This window comes from Hippocampus bargibanti, linkage group LG02, assembly GCF_051943395.1.
Source record: "Hippocampus bargibanti isolate YZ-2025 linkage group LG02, ASM5194339v1, whole genome shotgun sequence".
In the NCBI taxonomy this organism is placed as follows: Eukaryota; Metazoa; Chordata; class Actinopteri; order Syngnathiformes; family Syngnathidae; genus Hippocampus; species Hippocampus bargibanti.
This window is the reverse complement of record NC_142735.1, coordinates 14,185,109-14,202,463: the sequence shown is the minus strand read 5'-3', so window position 1 is coordinate 14,202,463 and position 17,355 is coordinate 14,185,109. Positions and strand designations below refer to the sequence as shown.

The window sequence follows — 17,355 nt, the reverse complement described above, 5'->3', positions numbered from 1 at the left end:
TATTTTTTCTCTTTAACTGATTGTACATAACCTGTTAGAAAATGGTGGTTTGTGCCATTGTGGGTGTAAACCCATCTGAATAACTTCATGGCCATTCCTGTAGAAGCATATAGTGATAGCATGATGACTTTTTTTTCTCTTGAAAAGGATCCATTTCTTCATTCAATTGAAATAGCTGACAGAAGACTCCCATTGTAAAGAGCTTGGACTTATAAATACATTTTCTTTTACAGTATATGCTCTGAGTTTGTACAAAGAATAGATCTAGTAGGACAAGCCTAAGGTCTAATGGTGCGCAAAATGAATGCAAAATATAACTTTGCCCTTGTGCTTCACATGGGGTTTGATCGCAAGATATGAAAGTCAGTACAGTATTCGAAATACCGTTGCTATTTTGGTTCACAGTTCAAGCAGCTGTAAACCTGAAAATACCTTTAACTTTCAACTTACGAGCTCATTTTTTGTTTTGTCCCACCTGGTATTATAAGGTGACGATGAATTGCATTTTAATCCTGATTTGATTTTTGCCTTCTCCTGGTGTTAGAGACAATTGAAGGAAAACAGTTCTCATGCAGAATTACGCAGTGTTTTCCAAAATTCCAGATGTTTTGGATTGGATTGGATTTGGATTTGCCTTTATTAGTCTCGCAGTGGAGAAATTTACATTTCACAGCAGCTAACCATCAATGCACGATATTGTACTTGACAAAAAGAACAATGCATTATTTTTTCCATAATTGCCCCGCCCTGTAGCTGTTGGTACCCTTCTACCGCACACATTTGTCTGTCTTTCATTGTTTCTCCACATTAACTGCACTTGACGTAGTGTGTGTCTTCGTGTGTGTGTGTCTGTCTGTGTGTGTGTGTCTGTGTGCGCGTTTGTTTTGTGTGTGTGTGTGTGTTCAATACCCCTTTGTCTCACATGATGGGCCTATGGTTAAAGGCAAAATGGAATATGGTATGTAACATCAAGCTCACACAATGTTTGCTGCTTCTCAGAAGTCATAGATCCTGAATATAACACATGGAAAAGCTAGAAGATAAGGCCAGTTGTTCCCATCAATCATTGCCAGCGCATTTGAGTCATGAGGGCGAAAAAGAATGTTTCATGTCATGTCTTCATGTTATTGTTTTATTGTTGTTAAATTTAAAAATAGACATGAGCATTATTCCGAGAGAGACTAACAGTTGCTAAAACGAGTTCAGGAAATGGTGTTGGTGTGCACGAAAAAGTGCAATGATGAAAAAGGTTTTTGCAGCTTTTGGATTTGAGTCTTGCACTTTCTGTGTCCATCAGAGATCATGTTGAGCAATGGGGATTGATATGCTGTGACCTCAATGATTTTTCTTTGGTTGGGGGCAGGAGAGTTTAGAGGATGAACTTGAAATCATTGTCCTTTACAAATCAGTAACTCATTGGCTACAGTTTAACACTGCTTTTCTTGAACTTCAAAATATTGCAAATGCACAAGACATTTTGAAACCCATAAACATTTATTGTCACATCTACCAAATATAGAATTACAAATAATGTCAGTTCTGTCTTGCCAAATGCACATCTTCACTGAGGTTGTAAATTTGCTTCATGCTGCTTTCCGCATAAATGTCAGGCATTGTCTTCAGATTATTTCAACACTAAGCCGCGGGACGTTTTGAGAGGGGCAACAAACAATGGTAGTTCCAGGTTTCTGTTTCGTGAACGTAATCAGGGAAATGACCGAGCACCTTGAAATCCCGACAAAGCAGTGGCCTGGGAAGGAGTGCAGGCGAAGGAGCTTTTGTGTCTGTACAAGAAGCTCGAGATGCCGGCTCGGGTTGGGGGAGGGAAATGGAGCGAGAGGCTGCTGTGATGTTGTGGAATCTCCTCAGGCGCTTCTCAGTAAATGTTCATGGATGACAGCATATTGGAACGCTCACAAGTGGAGAATTTAAATTGGCAAGAAGACCCGAGTGGTTGAGTAATCAGTAATGGACTGGTAACAACAAACTAAGAATGATTCATCTCTCCGTGCACTTGGAGACAGACAGTCCTGAAAAACAATTTGGAATGAAGGAGCACTTGTTTATATGTACACACGATGAATCATAAATCTTTGGTAGTAAAAATAGGAAGTCAACAGTGAATGTTCTGAAGGCTGTTAGTCCTCAACTTATTGAAGGAAACATTTTATTCCTGTCATTCCCCAAACCATCTTTTTTTCCATTTAATGTATCGCCGACATATCGGATTCTGATTCTTTACCAATAGATTTTTAAAAACCTGAAGCTGTTAACTTGTGATTGTATTGCAAAGAACAATTCAATATGCTCCTTATTTTCCTCGCTCATCATGTGAGGGTGACTTCTTCTTGTCAACTGACTGCCGAATGTCCATCAGTTGAATCAGTCAGCCTCAAGGATGGAACTCGCTACCGTGGCTCAGTCAGTCAGATGATGAAGTCAAGTATTTATTGAGTTATGGTTCATGTGGTGCTATGTCGTGGAGCTGCTTGTAATAAACAAGCAGTCAGGAAAAAAGTCTTTACAGTCAGTAGTTGGAATGAATAATCTGCAGGAAATTAGTGCATCAATGTCAACCCAAGTAAAAGCATAAATAAATAACTCACACTTTAAAAAATGTTGAGGATGCATATTCATGTAGTTCTTGCAAAAGCTCTATGTGCTAAAGTTCAAGTTTCTAGCTTTCTGTTGTGATTGACACACTCAAGACAAGTAATGAATAGAGTCATGAGACAGCTGATTCGTGCACTAAAATTAGTTCCCCGCACAGGTCAAGTATGCAGCATTTCTTTGGAATTTTTTTGTGAAGTGCAAGTCATCCAGATGAAACCAACACGTGGAAGTCATACAAGCTTAATCATTTTTTTGTCTTTCTTAAATGAATATCGTTGTGATTTAGGCATGAACCAAACTAACTACTGTATTACAATAGCCAGTCGACATTTGTGTTTGGTTGGTGATTACGCATGTGCTTGTGATTTGTAACAGAAATCAAAGCGACGAGCATTGACATTGGTTCCTTTGCATGCATGTAAATAAATATATAAATAAATAAATGTTACAAATACATCAATTGGCAAAAACGGAATCTTCCACCCTTTGCCTATTGACACAGTGGGCTTTACACTGGTGGTCAGTGTAGCATCCACATTTAAAGGACAACCGACATCACTTTTTTGTTTCCTAACTGACATCAGCAAAACGTTTTATAGCATCTAAAATACCCAAAACACGCAGTATGATATTTTTAGTCAAATGCAAAACACTAATAAAAATGACAGTGTCCAAAAACTACTTCAAATTGAACCCGGAAGTGGCCAGTTTCGAAAGGTCCCGCCCCCTTGTTCGTGGTGTCACCCCAAGACATCTTGCCTTGCTGGAGAATCAAAACAATGGCTTCAGATTCGGAAAAGATGCTTTCTTGTTACTCATCCAGTTATGAATATGATTCAAATAGTTCTGAAGAGGAAAGCATACATGTTTGCAATCGATTAAAGAATTTATTCCGGTCATTTTGATGCATCTGGAGAGAAATGTAGTGACAAACTCTTTAGTACTCACAGTCCCCAAAAAAAGGCAGAAGAGGGCGACAAAGCTCAGTGTAAAGTGTCTCCTGGGACGTTTTGTAAGCCAACATAAAATACACTGTAGAAGTCTTGCCGCCACACACAACGATTCACCATCGCGTTATGTGTTTTCCTTCTAATTTCGCCATCAACACGAAGTTTTCAGACCAAACAAAGTACCGCAAAATGCATTGAGGTGATGCAAGGTATGTCCTTTCTCGGTGAAGGGCGTTCCTTCAGTGACGAAGGGTGAGGACTCGTCACCAACTCAATAACAAGACTTCCGGAATATTCAGCGCGAGTCTTAAAACATAAAATATAGTTATATGCGGTGGAATCTTTGTAAAATACGTTCAGTAGAAGTCCTTTGAAGCGATTTTACAAATTATGGACACAACTTGTCCGGAGACGTCGGTTGTCCTTTAAGCACATAATTCATGATAAACTACATTTTCAGTATCCATATCAATGGGATTCAACTCAGTTCATGATTTGTTAAAACAAATGACTAAATTGAGAATAGTTTTGCATGGTGTAACAGCGCTTTGCTTTATATTAACAGAAAATGAACTCATTCTAAATTTGATTTACTCATATCTGATTGGAGCTAATCTTACACTAAATTACACCTATTTGGTGCAATTAATCGTTATTTTTTTCTGTTAATTTGAAAGCTAATTTCGGGACGTAAAGAATAAACTCAAACTCTGGAAATGCATCCCTTTTATTAAACTGCGCCATATTTTAAAAGATTAGACCTACCTAAAAATTTGAACACAAGTACAGTATGTTAGTGTTTAAAGTGAAATGTTGTCTTTAGTACAGCCCTGACATTGAGGGGAGGTACTTGGAAAATCGGAACTTGGAATGTGCACAAGACACAGTTCACCTTTCTTCAACTATGACTGGCACTGTGCCCTCGAGCAAGTCTGCGGTTGGACTGAGGAGTGACTTGATGTGGATGTTTGGAACCTCCCCCGCGTCTCCGCTCCGAAGATATACTGTAGTCGTCCGTCTGCTCAATTCGTGAATGAAATCTATGCAACGTGTGGGAGCGAAAAAATATATTGTACTTGCTACTACGAACACTGGAAGACAGTGAACATTTATGGCATTAAATGATTGTCTGCGCCCCTCCTTCTGAGGTTTCTGATGGAGGTCATTTTATCCTTTGCCTTTTGCAAGTGTTGTTTGACACTTACAACATTGACTCCAGGGGGAGATTCCCATACATTCCTGTGCACAATCATGGAGTCTTCTTAACCACTATTATTCTTTACCTCGTTAAAGATAGGGATTTAATGTCAACTTCACACATCCAACAAGGATTGACATGATTGCTTTTCTGAAGTTATCATTAAAAAGCTACACATTTAAAACCTTTTGAAATGATGCTGTGGAAGCAAGTTATTTTCTTTGAGGACAGACAAATGATCGTCATAAATTTCTGGCTGAATGATATGCACAGACAGCCAGAGACCACACTTCCAGTAAAGGAGGTTACTAAAACACTCAAAATTGTCCCTGGGTGAGCGTGAATAGTTATTTGTCTGTGTGCCCCGCGATTAGTGACAACCAGTTCAGGGTGTATCCTGCCTACGACCCGAATACAGCTGGGTCAGGTTTTAGCACATCCATAACTCTAGTGAGGATAAGCAGGTCAAATGGATGCATGCATGGACGGATATTTGTTGTGTGTTCCTATCTTCAATCAATCAGTCCATTTAAAAAATGCCAGAAAGACAGGGCATGACCAGATGTGTACCAGAACAGAAAGTTATTGTACAATATCCAGGCCCAGGGAAGTATCTTAAGCAGAAATGCGGACGCAGGAGGGGTAATCTTCTGTCTGTAGAGAGTACAGATTTACAGTCTAAGGGAATAACACTCAGTCGAGAGTCATCATTTTCTTTATTTATAGTCAGAGTTCGTGTTCACGTTTAATTTCAATTACTTGGCCAGATAGTAGGTAGCACATAGCAGTCAATTTGTAGTTGGATTGGTTTGAAATCAAATGCCCCCACAGTTTTACATTGCAAACATTCCTCGCAATTGGAATCGGTATGTTCATAATTTATGGTCAATTTCAGTTTATTATGTCCAAATGTGTGTCAGCTCTGAGGACCGCCGCACGGGTTCCAATTAGTAGTTGAAGCAAGCAAACAGTCGTGCAACGTGAACTTCTCCCACGTTTTCCTTAACAGCTTTGCTTATAGCTTTTAGCAATGTCTTGAGTTCAGGATGATACAGAAATTATCCCTCAAAGGCTTTCATGATTTCAAGTGTAAAGAGTTGAGCGAAAAATGTTTCTATTCATATTTTTTGCTTGCATTTGTGACTTTTACGACTCTTAATAGCCAGTATGTCTCGGGGTGGGGGACATGCGTGTTAGTAGCATTATTATTGGATGACTGAAGTTTGGGCGGTGGTTTACTGCGTGTGGTGGATGTGCCGGCTGATGGACAAGGGGGTTGTCAAAGAACGGGACCTCTCTCAGAGGAGTGGCTGTTAACCCTTGACCTCACCGGTTAAGCCTGTAGGGTGGTGGAAGTTGAAGAGGAGGGGGTGTGTGCAGGGGTTGGCGGGGGCCGCACACTAATGTCTGCCTGGTTCAGGGGCACATGATGGCAGACAGGGAGGGCGGCAAGGTGTCTAATCTGTTTTTTGTCTGTGAGGCGTTTTCACCTCCCCCGCCGTCCTTCTTCTGAGAGAAGCATTTGAGAAGCAGGACAATGTCAAAGGGAAGTGTCTTATTTTATGAGCCATTTAAAGGGGATGGTGGTCTCCCCACAAAGGAAAGCCAGAGATCTAGTAGAGTGCTGATGAATGCCACGGCACACAATCACGCTTGTTTACAAGGTGGCGTTCCCTTGTTTTGACCACCATAAATGGCTATTTTCCTCTTCAGAGTGACACCCAAATAAAGATTTCTCTCTGTGTCTTGTTTTATCTTTGAGGACTTGGGAAGCTGTTGTCCAGGGAGGCCCCTCGAAGGATGATTCGGTTCACTCAAAACAAAGACTGTTCATGTCAGTGACTGAAGGAAAATAATTGGCCATGGTTGCTGTCAATAAGTAATGTCAGTCTAACACGATGCCGACTTCAACAGACACTAGCTGTCTTGTGCCTCAGGCTGTGTGTGTGTTTTACCAGGAAGGGAAAAAGACTTCCAAAGTATGCATGAGCTAAGAACCTTGAATTTTTAAACAGTTGAATCTTGGAGATAACAATCCAACATTTGTCCGGGAATTCCTGTGAAATATCGACCATCTCACTTTTATTTGTGTACTTTGGTAACTAGGGTTATTTTCCATGTGGATATAGTCCTTCTGAGTGCTGTGCGGTGTGCCCCCTGTTGCAGGGTGGGGGGTTGGATGTCTGTAAGACCTGAACGTTTGGTGTGGGTGTGTGTACGTGTGTGTGAACCCCGTGCTCCCAGTGCCTCCAATCATGCCTGTACAAAGAGCCATGTGTTGAGCGGTGATGTGATGTGTGAATATGTTTAAGTTGGGGCTGCCAGCATTCACGTGTCCGTGAACGGGGCCTGCTGTCGTGGGCAAAGTTTGGAGAGGGATGGGCCTGGGGAAAGGACTGTGAGTGAAGTCACTAGAGGATTAGATGGACTTGATCCCAGACAGAAGGGTCCAGTTAAAGGCGCCAGGGTGCATCCTTCCTTTGGATGCCTTTTGAACAACTTTGACCGCACATAACTTCTTCATTGAAACCAGATATTAGCTTTTTATTCGCATCACCCTCGAGTGAGAGTACAATGCGGTATCCTTTTGGCCATTTCAATTGCAATTTCACTTTTGTACGTGGTAATAATGTAGTACAGTGTTAAGAGCATGTTAAGCACTTTGTTACAATTTCAGCTGTTTTAAAGCGTGATATAAATCAATATGTATTGTATTTTACTGTGCATTTTATGACTAGTAGTTCAAGTTGTACGGTATAACAATGCGCTATATATCATGGTGTCATATAAACAAGTCTTACATATAATATACCCCCTCATCTATTCTGTTATTTCAAGTTTCTTTCTTTGCTTGTCTCTATGGAGGAATTCCTGTTTACTTTTTTTCTTCTCAGCCTGGTGAGGGGCCTGGCTGCCCAACCAACGTCATGATTTTTGCTCATGTTGGGACAATATTCCGCCATTTTAATCTTCAGGCTGATTAATCGATCTGGCCCTATATAGAGATTGTACAGTATTGTGTTTTCAGTATAAAATGTGCTTCATAAATAAATTGGCAAAAACATGAATAAAGTGTGATTCATTTTATGTCTTTTTCAAGTGAAATTTGTTTCTTATGATATAGTTTATTGAGATATCATACAATTTGCAGTATTTCAGCATGTTAATGTTGTCAATACTCCATGACGGTCTTGTTGTAATGAGAAGTAACACTGAACAAGAGCTGAAAATACCTTCAACAGATTGTGCCGTTGCAAAACTAAATTCATCTCTTGAAAACGAGGTTAAAGCTCTTCCTTGTGCAAGCAGCACTGGCACCTCCACTTGGGGAAAACTGAACACAACACCATACATGGCCTGAAAGGGGCCCCCATGATCTGTCTTTTTTTTAAGCATTATTGCTCCTGGCTTTTTGTATTCATTCAACTTTCAAATTAACGTTAAAATGTACCTTTTGACAAGCTCGACTATTAATAATGTGTGAAAGACAATAACGTTTAAGAAACGGTTACTGTAGTTCACAAAAGTTTTGCTTGGTTGACAATGACTCTGAAATCAGTTCTTGCTGCTGCAAGATGCATTCCGAGAAAATATTATATCTTATTATTGATTAAAATAAGGTTATAAGTGAGGAGGATGGTATGATCTAAGTGTAAGATGCATCAATGTGAATGCAGTGAGAATTATGCACCTATGAGCTTTCAATAACTCATTTAGGTGCCACCACTACTTGTCTAAGGTAAAAATTCCTCTTCCTGAAACATTTAGAATAACCTATTTTCATACGGGAGCAGGCGTTGGCCTCATACCTTAGAGTCTACTCCAGTTAAAAGTGTGAATGCTTGATTTGAGCTGAATTTGAACAGTGTCTCGGCCACCACTATGTAAGGGGAAGGAGAGTGAGGAATGATTCCACCACAAATCAGGAGGTCTGTTATTATATGCAAATACCGCAAATTCCCACCGTGCAGATCCAACCACTTTGGTGGAACAAAACAAAAGACACATTTCCCTAAGTTGGGCAAACCTTATTTGGCTATCCTAGTCTGAAATACAATTCAGCCTTCAACTAACAGTGAAGCACTTGCGTTAAAAATATCTGTAATAATATCAATGACATCATCAAAGACTAGTCACTGGACTTTCCACAGCTTTGTCATGGGACCTCTTTCGGACAGAGTATTTTGGGTATGCAACCTGCATGCATGATTGTAAAATTTGCCTTTTTTCCTGCAAGTTCCCCTATTGTGGTCTTAATATACAGGATATTTGATATAGTGACTCATAATCTTCCAGCATTTTTACATGTATGCTTCCCTCCCCCCCTCTCTCTGCCAGGAGCGTCATTGAAAGTCTGTCCACAGGGTTTCTCCTGCTGCACCGTGGAGATGGAGGAGAAGCTGAGCCAACAGAGTCACTATGATATCAAAGCCCCTGTCTCCAGGCTTAGCACCAATCTACAGTCGACCTTTCGACAGAGGCATGAGCACTTTGACCGTAAGCGAGCACTCGTACACAAACACCAGCTACATTTTCAAGCTACACTACATTTGCGGGCCAAGTGTTCCCCTAACTAGCAGGGTGTCCGTGCACGCACCACGGTTTCTTGACGGACGCCCCCACATGCTTCAGCGTTGCCCTGAGAATCAGAGACAGTTGGTCTGTATCCACTGGTCCATCCACCTGTCTCTCAACATCTCAGTGCTCTGCCTCAGCGGCCCCCTCTACCGGTCTTCCTTCTCTTGAGAGACATACACGCTCCCGGACGGACCACACGCATTTTCAAATTCGTGCTTCCTTTTTCCTGCGTGTGTGCGGGCATGTGCATATGTCTGTAAATAGTTGGATCAGATTTCTCTTGTGGAGACCGGAAGCACTTGGGAACGTGCAACATTGCGGAATCACAGAGGAAGTGGCACAGCTCTTGACTGTTTGTGTGCTCTCCCAAGCCACCGCTGCCGTTCTGATAGATGTTATTTCTTATATTTTAAGATTAAGGGTGTAGTCAGGCTGTGGAAAGGATGATGCAACAGTCATGTTGCGAAGTCGGGTTACTTTATTGGTGTGTTATGCATGTCGTATGTGCACATCTGTGCATGTGTGGTTCACAGACCTTTACATCTTGTGTGTCTGTGAAAAAGAGCTAAGGATTTTCAGCAACAGAGAGCGTGTGTATTGCAGCCAGATGTGAACTGGAATGTGACGTGTCGGAATGCAGTGGAAGCTCACTTTGTCCCGCCCCTCGCTTTCTCCTTTTGCTGCCCTTTGTCCCCATCTTGCGCCTCTCCGGTCATTCCCTCTCGTCCTACTCAAATCATTTTCTCCCCTCCATTTCTTTCTATCTACCTCTTTCTTATCTGACAGGTTTTGAGCTCCTTTTGGTAAAAAAAAGCCTCAAAGGGTTATAAACATGATGTCAATTTTAATACATTAATCCATGACCTCCTTAAATGCAACCAGTCACTCGAATTCCAGGACCCACAGAATATTGAGTTTAAGGACTACGTCAACATCCGACGCAGCGTAAGAAACGTTGGACTCTCTTCTTTCACCAAAAAAACAATAGTTAATTTCTAAATTATATGGATCTGGAGTTATATGAGCTTGAAATGATTGTGGCTGTCCAAAATACAATACAATACAGTAAAGTCTCGTTATATTGATATCGGATATATCGATAGTCCCGGTTATATCGATACTATTTCTATGCACGCACGGAGAAAATTACATGCAAACAGGGTCGGATATAGTCCAGGTTATATCGATATTTTTTCGGACTCCCTTGAATATCGATATAACGAGACTTTACTGTATATCCATATTGATTTATATAGCGCTTTAACAACAACGGAAGCTGGAACAAAGCGCAAACATTGAAAAAAGGGAAATGCTGCCCCATGGTGGAACAGGAAAATATTGCCAGAGGCCATGGTCAGCACTTTATCGGCACCCAAACAAGAAAAAACAAAACCCGACAAATTTGGGAATTGCTCTCTACGTCATATTTTCAGTTCCCAAATAAATCCGTGAATGGCAGTGAATGAGTTCACCGTTTAGAAATATAATTAATATGATCACATGATTATCAATTTCTGATGAAGTAGAACTCAAACACAGATACTCACCCTCCTCCATTTCAAAAGTCACGAAATTTGTCCGGGAGGTATCAGCCCCGAACTGACAGTAAAATCATTGCTTGCTTTGAGTTTACCTCTGGTACACTCCCCTGCCATGGGCGCAGGAAGCTTGCGGCTCTATTCAAACTGTTAGATGTGGGATCTCTTTACAAAGTCCTGCTGCGCTTTCTTCCACTTGCACCATTTGACACCTCTCACTGCTCATTACGTGTTCAGATTGCTGTCCTGTTATTGACTTGTTATTCTCCCACGACACCCTGGAGCTGATACACAAAGTGCCTATCCTTGTATTAACTGTTCATGAAGATGACATGAACATCACTTTGCATCTCTGCATACACATAGCTAGAAATGTCAATGAAAACAGATGTGACTAAGACACATTTATACATGAAGAAATCCAGAAAGTGGTAGTTTGTGATTAGACACGCTCTCACCCTGTGCCTGGAGCTAGAGGTCATGGCCAATTAGGAGACAGAAATGGTGCCCCCCCACCCCCTTTACCGTGATCTCAGCCTATCTGCCGGCCTTCTTACCCTGACCTTGTCCAGCAGAGCAGTCTTATGTGTGGAATTTAAGAACGTGGATTAAAGCTTCTCATAAGAAACACCCTCCCCCATTCCTCCAGCAGCAGGAGTGACGGAATCATGTCCCTTGAGAAAAGCAAGAACTAATTGGCACAAATTAATTATTGGGTTGGGATTGGGCGGAGCGGAATTTAAAGGAACACAGGTGGGGGTGCAAAAAGGAGGAAATGGGAGGGATTAGTGGGAGGTGTTTTTGATGTCCTGTTCCTGTAATGGAATAAGATCATTGTTTATCATTTAGGGCTCCTGTGCAAGATGTGTCGCGAAACAACAAAATGGCTGGATGTAGGACTGAAGATGATAAACTTGACCATTTGTGTCCTTCTACATTGAACTTGCTGTGTGTAACCTTTCCTGTTGCAACATCTCATCAATTTAGCAAATGCCTGTATGTTATTGCTCATACTCATGTCCATCAAAAGGGCACATCTTGTGTTGGCCTCGGTAGATCCATAATTCAATGTAACAATTTTAATTAGTATTTCATAAGGAGAATCCTGAAGGCAAACGATTTTCACCCTGATAAGAGGATTGTTTCTGTGTAGTTACTTTTGAAGGATTGAGTTAAATAACTCAATCCTGCATGATTTTTACTGGCCCAGCTTCAGGGATTTTCGACCGATCACATTTTGGTGCTACACTTGATGTCAGACCCTGATCGACTCTTCTTTCTGACTTTGAACTTCTTGGTACAAAAACATTCCATAGTTGTGGCTGGCTGGCTGAACATTTTTTTTAATATATCAGTCAGTGAAGAGTACAACTTGGTTTCTTGTCATATGCTGTGTGTGCCTGTGCATGTGATTTGGGGGCTGCAGTGTTTCCGGTATCCTTGGCAACACAGTGGGGATTTGGAGTTTAAAAAAGCCTTCAACTTAACCCACCCCACGCTGCCCTCACTCCTCCCCTTCCCCATTTATTTTCTTTTTAGTATGTCGGTCTGGAGTGGAAGTGACAGCAATTCGAGGGGACTCCATGTGTGCGTGTGTGTGCGCGTGTGTGTGTGTGTGTGTGTGTGTGTGTGTGTGTGTGTGTGTGTGTGTGTGTGTGTGTGTGTGTGTGTGTGTGTGTGTGTGTGTGTGTGTGCGTGTGCGTGCGTGTGTGTGCGTGTGCGTGTGTGTGTCTGGCAAGCAACGGTTAGTGTCTCCTTCTGTGAGAGCATGGGAACTTTACATTTCAAAGGCAAGCATCGGGCACGGAGAAATGGCAGTGAGACAGAAGTTTTGTCTGCACGCGGCAGCGAGGGGAAGAAAGGCGATGAGTGAAAGGGGGGCTGTGAGCGTCGGCTTGCATGCATGCACGTCTGAAGGCGACGCGTTTTTCAGTGACTCTGTGGAATTCTCATTTTGTTCAGATTAAGAGAGTCGGGGGTTTGGGGGACTGGATTATTGAGGGTGGGTGGAGGAGGAAGGGGGTGGACATTCCTCAGGATGAAGTAGGTCATTGTTCCCTGTCTACTGAAGAGCGATCGCTGAAGGAACTGATGAAGTGAAAGCAGAATAGGGAGGGAGATGTTGAGATGGGTAAAGGCACACAGGTCCGTATATAGGAGGCGAAACAGTTCTCATTATTCAGTAATCCTATTGAAAAATGCCTCTGAAGGACTGTCCAAGACAAGCCAGGAGGTTCCAAAGCCAATGGAATGTGACAAGAGAAAAAATGCAATTGATGATGGTCAGTTTTGATGTATGGCGATGTCACTACTAAATGGCCCCTTTAAAATCCTGAACCAAATGTTTTCCAACAGATCATATTGTTCAGGTTTTGATCCTTTGCTTAGGACTCCAATAAAGTGGGCTGTTTCAATAGCATTCGTTTACATTTGATATTCTTTGGCCTTTTTAGAAACCCCATTGACTGTGCAGGTATCTCATATGTCAAAAAAGAAACACAAACCTCCACCTTTTAACTCATTCACTGCCAGATGTGTAAAAATAAATCCACTCCACTGCCAGGGTTTTTGTCATTTTTACTAAAATTCCAGGACCCACAGAATCTTGAGTTTTAGGACTACGTAAACATTCAATGCAGCGTAAGAAACCTCTTCTTTCATCAGGAAAAAAAGGTAATTCCGAAGTTATATGGGTCTGGGGTGACATGAGGTGACATGAGGTGCAAATGGGGGTGGGTATACAAAAACCAAATGCTGCCCCCTCGTGGAAGGGAGAAAACATTGCCAAAGGTCTGACCAGCGTTTTTTCGAATCCCCCTCCCTCAGCAAGACAAAACTAAACCCGAACAAATTCGGCAATGGCGCTCCACGTCAAATTTTCAATTCCCGAATAAATTTGGAAATGGCAGTGAATGAGTTAAATTATCTTTCTCCTCGAGGGGTTTATAATATCTCAAGTTTGATCTTTTTTTTGTTAGTATTATCACCTTGTGTGTTTTCAAATGCGTACAAATAGCTGTTTCGGCTTAACACCGATCAAAAAAATCAACCATGCACAACTTATGTTGATACAACATTCTGCAATGATGCTAATTTATAGCTCCTCAGCTGGATACCGCCAAATGATGCCCTGTTTTTCTCACTTGCTTGATAATGTCATTAGTAATTAATCCTGCATAATGATCAGAATTTGAAATGGCATGAACATAAGGTTTATTGTTCAAAAATGACCCAAATCCCCTCTTGTCTTCCACCTCCTTCCAGAGTTCTTCCGGGAACTTTTGAAAAATGCAGAAGAGTCACTGCACAACATGTTTGTACGAACCTATGGGATGATGTACGTGCAGAATGCCGAGCTGTTCAAGAACTTCTTCCAGGCCCTGACGCGGTACTACGTGTCCGGCAGCTCGGCTGTAAACCTGGAGTCCATGTTGTCAGACTTTTGGGCTGACCTGCTGGAGAGGATGTTCCGGTTAGTCAACGTGCAATATGAATTCAGTGACGCCTACATGGAGTGTGTCAGTCGTCACACCGAGCAGCTGCAGCCTTTTGGGGACGTGCCTCGCAAACTACGCATCCAGTTGACGCGCGCTTTTGTCGCCGCGCGCACATTTGTGCGCGGCCTAAATCTTATGCCGGAGGTGGTCAACAAAGTCTCAATGGTAAGAGTTAAAGGGGTGTGCTTGCTTATGCCACCGCTAAACGTTTCCCTCGGGAATGCACTGCTGTTTTCTCTGAACACATATCATTCTTGGCTCCGATTCTATTACAGTCTCATAACATAAACCACTTTGTTTTTTCAGCAATGACATGTTTTTCCACTGAGCAGTGATTAATTGTTGATTAGATTATACCGTTTTGTGAAATAATGGCTTGTAAACTAAATAGTCAATGTTCAAGTGTGTTATTGCGTCAGTGTTTGTCTTTGCACTACCCTCCAGGTCAGCGCGTCTCCCAGCTGTGTGCGAGCCGCCATGAAGATGTTGTACTGTCCCTACTGTTCAGGCCAAGTGGCTTTGAAACCCTGCCAGAATTATTGTCTGAATGTGATGCGCGGCTGTTTGGCCAACCAGGCAGATCTGGATACAGAGTGGAACAACTTTCTTGGTAAGTGACGAAAGTAACGCCCTGCAGAGTACCTCAAGTCTTATGTAGAAATTTCATGGCTTTTTCTTTCTGTATTACATCGCTGTTGCCTTTCAAAGTTGATGGAATTTCTCTCTCTGTATTCCTATGAGAACATAAGTGGCCCAAAGATATTTGGTTGACGCTTCTTGGCTGTTAACATGAACTCACTGATTCGAAACCACTTGGCAATGAGTGATGATGGTTGGTTGAGGATGTGGATGTGAAGTACATACATAGCAATTCCTCGCATCGTGAAGCTATCAACACATTTTTAGTTAACACCAATGCGTCCTTACTGCAGCGTGGGTAGAGTCACAATATAGATCCTTCAAACATCAATGCTAAGACTGATATAAATAGCTAAAACAGTATGGGAAAAATATTTGTCCACTAACATTTTGAACATAACCCAAAATTGTTTTAAAAACGGGTTATTCATACATACCAAGAGGTTCCACTGGATTAAGTTCATCTAAAATATGTTCTTGGACCCAGTAAAGTTTCGGATAACACTGCAATAACTCACCATTGAAACACCAGAGTCGACTGTCATTCTGCGCTTTCAGCAGAACAGAACAGTGTTGAAATATGATGAAACAAAACAATTTCATAACCCCGCTTTGTTGACCGTGTTTAAAATGTCAAAGTCAAGTCAAAGTCAGCTTTAGCTTGTTTAATTTGGAGCTATAACAAAATAAATTCAATTTTTTTTTGTTCATTGCACCACATTCGACCATTAATCTACCGCTATTGTGTGCTGGAGCCACCTGGAATTCGCAGGCTCAGCACGATGCAGAGTTTGACTTTAGTTCCCCTAGTGGACATCATTCACAACGCCAATGCTTGAGGTGATTGAAGAGACTTTTCTGTGAAGGATTTCGAACTTGGTATTTTGTCCAATTGTTTTAAGATGCCATGCTCGCTCTGGCTGAGAGGCTAGAGGGTCCTTTCAATTTCGAGTCTGTCATGGATCCCATTGATGTCAAGATTTCCGACGCGATCATGAACATGCAAGAGAACAGCATGCAAGTTTCACAGAAAGTCAGTATATTTCCCTCTATTGGACAGATGTGAGAAATACACTGACTTAATAGCAATTAATCTTTTTTCTCTTGATGGCAGGTATTCCATGGGTGTGGCCAGCCTAAACCGAGCATGGCATTCCGCTCCAAACGTTCTGCCAAGGAAACAGTCTTCACCGGTCGCTTCCGCCCCTACAACCCAGATGCAAGACCTACCACTGCTGCGGGAACAAGTTTAGATAGGCTGGTGAGTTTTAAGATGATTGGTATAGAGCAAAGTGTGTCTTTCTGTAAGTCAGTGCTTGAGTTGTCTTTTCCAAAAACAGACGAATGATGTAAAGAAGAAGTTGAAACACGCCAAGAAATTTTGGTCCACATTACCAGACACTGTTTGTGACGGTGATAGAATATCACCTGGTGATGACTGCTGGAATGGAACAGCAAAAAGCAGGTAAATGATTTCATTTATATTTTTCTTTTTTTTAAAGCAGTCTTTTGGTCGTCATACGCATGAGGGGTTATACACTTGATACAACTGCTCGTTACATTGAAGCACAATTTTTTGGGGCAGAAAATGCCCAGTATGGTGCATTGCTGATTAAGTTCATGAGCCCCAATATTATTATGCGTACTCCCCCCCCACCCTGTCACTTATGATTAGACAAAAAGGAAAAACAACAACAGTTTACTGTTCCAAAATTACCATTCAGACATGTTCCTTTTTAGCTGTGTGCATAATAAGATGCAACTCTAGTGACCATGCTTTCCAGTTCCTGAGAGTCGCATCGCCAACAGCTGTTAGCCCACTGTAATCAGTGCTGTATGGCTGTGATCTTTAACAGTGGCCCAACCATGAAAATACATGTACTGGTCTCCTTCTGTGGATTCCATTATAGCATCAACAGTAAACCATTCTGTAACTAACAGACAATGGACAACTGCATGACAAAGAGGCATTTTGAGTGAACTGGACAATATTTTCTGTTGAATCTGGGGTCTGTTGATTCTGGGGACATTCGGTTGAGCTTCTACTGTACTTATCGTCTAGTATAGGGAAACCACGGTCACTGATACACTTTATGCTGTTTTTCATTCAATTAGAAAATTCCCGCAGGACCTTCCGTCAGCCAGAGCTCATGCCCAGAGACTCATAAGCGGGCTCGCTGACATTACACCTACCCCAACGGGCGCCACATCTTTAACACCCAAATATCTACCCAGACATTATTTAATTTTTATTGACCTTTTATTGTTTGTTGCTTTGTGTTCAAATGCAAATGCATTTGAACATGCATTTCTCAACATACTGTAAAGACAGTATGTTGAGA

General features: G+C 41.7%; 1 protein-coding gene across 3 annotated transcripts in view; it reads left to right on the top strand.

The window, feature by feature from the left end:
* The window catches only part of gpc4 (glypican 4), a 30,524-nt gene that overhangs the window by 9,775 nt on the left and 3,394 nt on the right, over nt 1-17,355 (top strand). For 2 of the 3 annotated variants that reach the window (XM_088989525.1, XM_088989526.1), the window contains exons 2-7: nt 9,100-9,258; nt 14,142-14,539; nt 14,819-14,984; nt 15,916-16,046; nt 16,128-16,274; nt 16,354-16,478. In XM_088989525.1, coding sequence (XP_088845651.1) covers nt 9,100-9,258; nt 14,142-14,539; nt 14,819-14,984; nt 15,916-16,046; nt 16,128-16,274; nt 16,354-16,478 — 1,126 coding nt within the window. The remainder of the gene's footprint in view (nt 1-9,099; nt 9,259-14,141; nt 14,540-14,818; nt 14,985-15,915; nt 16,047-16,127; nt 16,275-16,353; nt 16,479-17,355) is intronic. The other variant, XM_088989527.1, reaches the window with a different exon arrangement.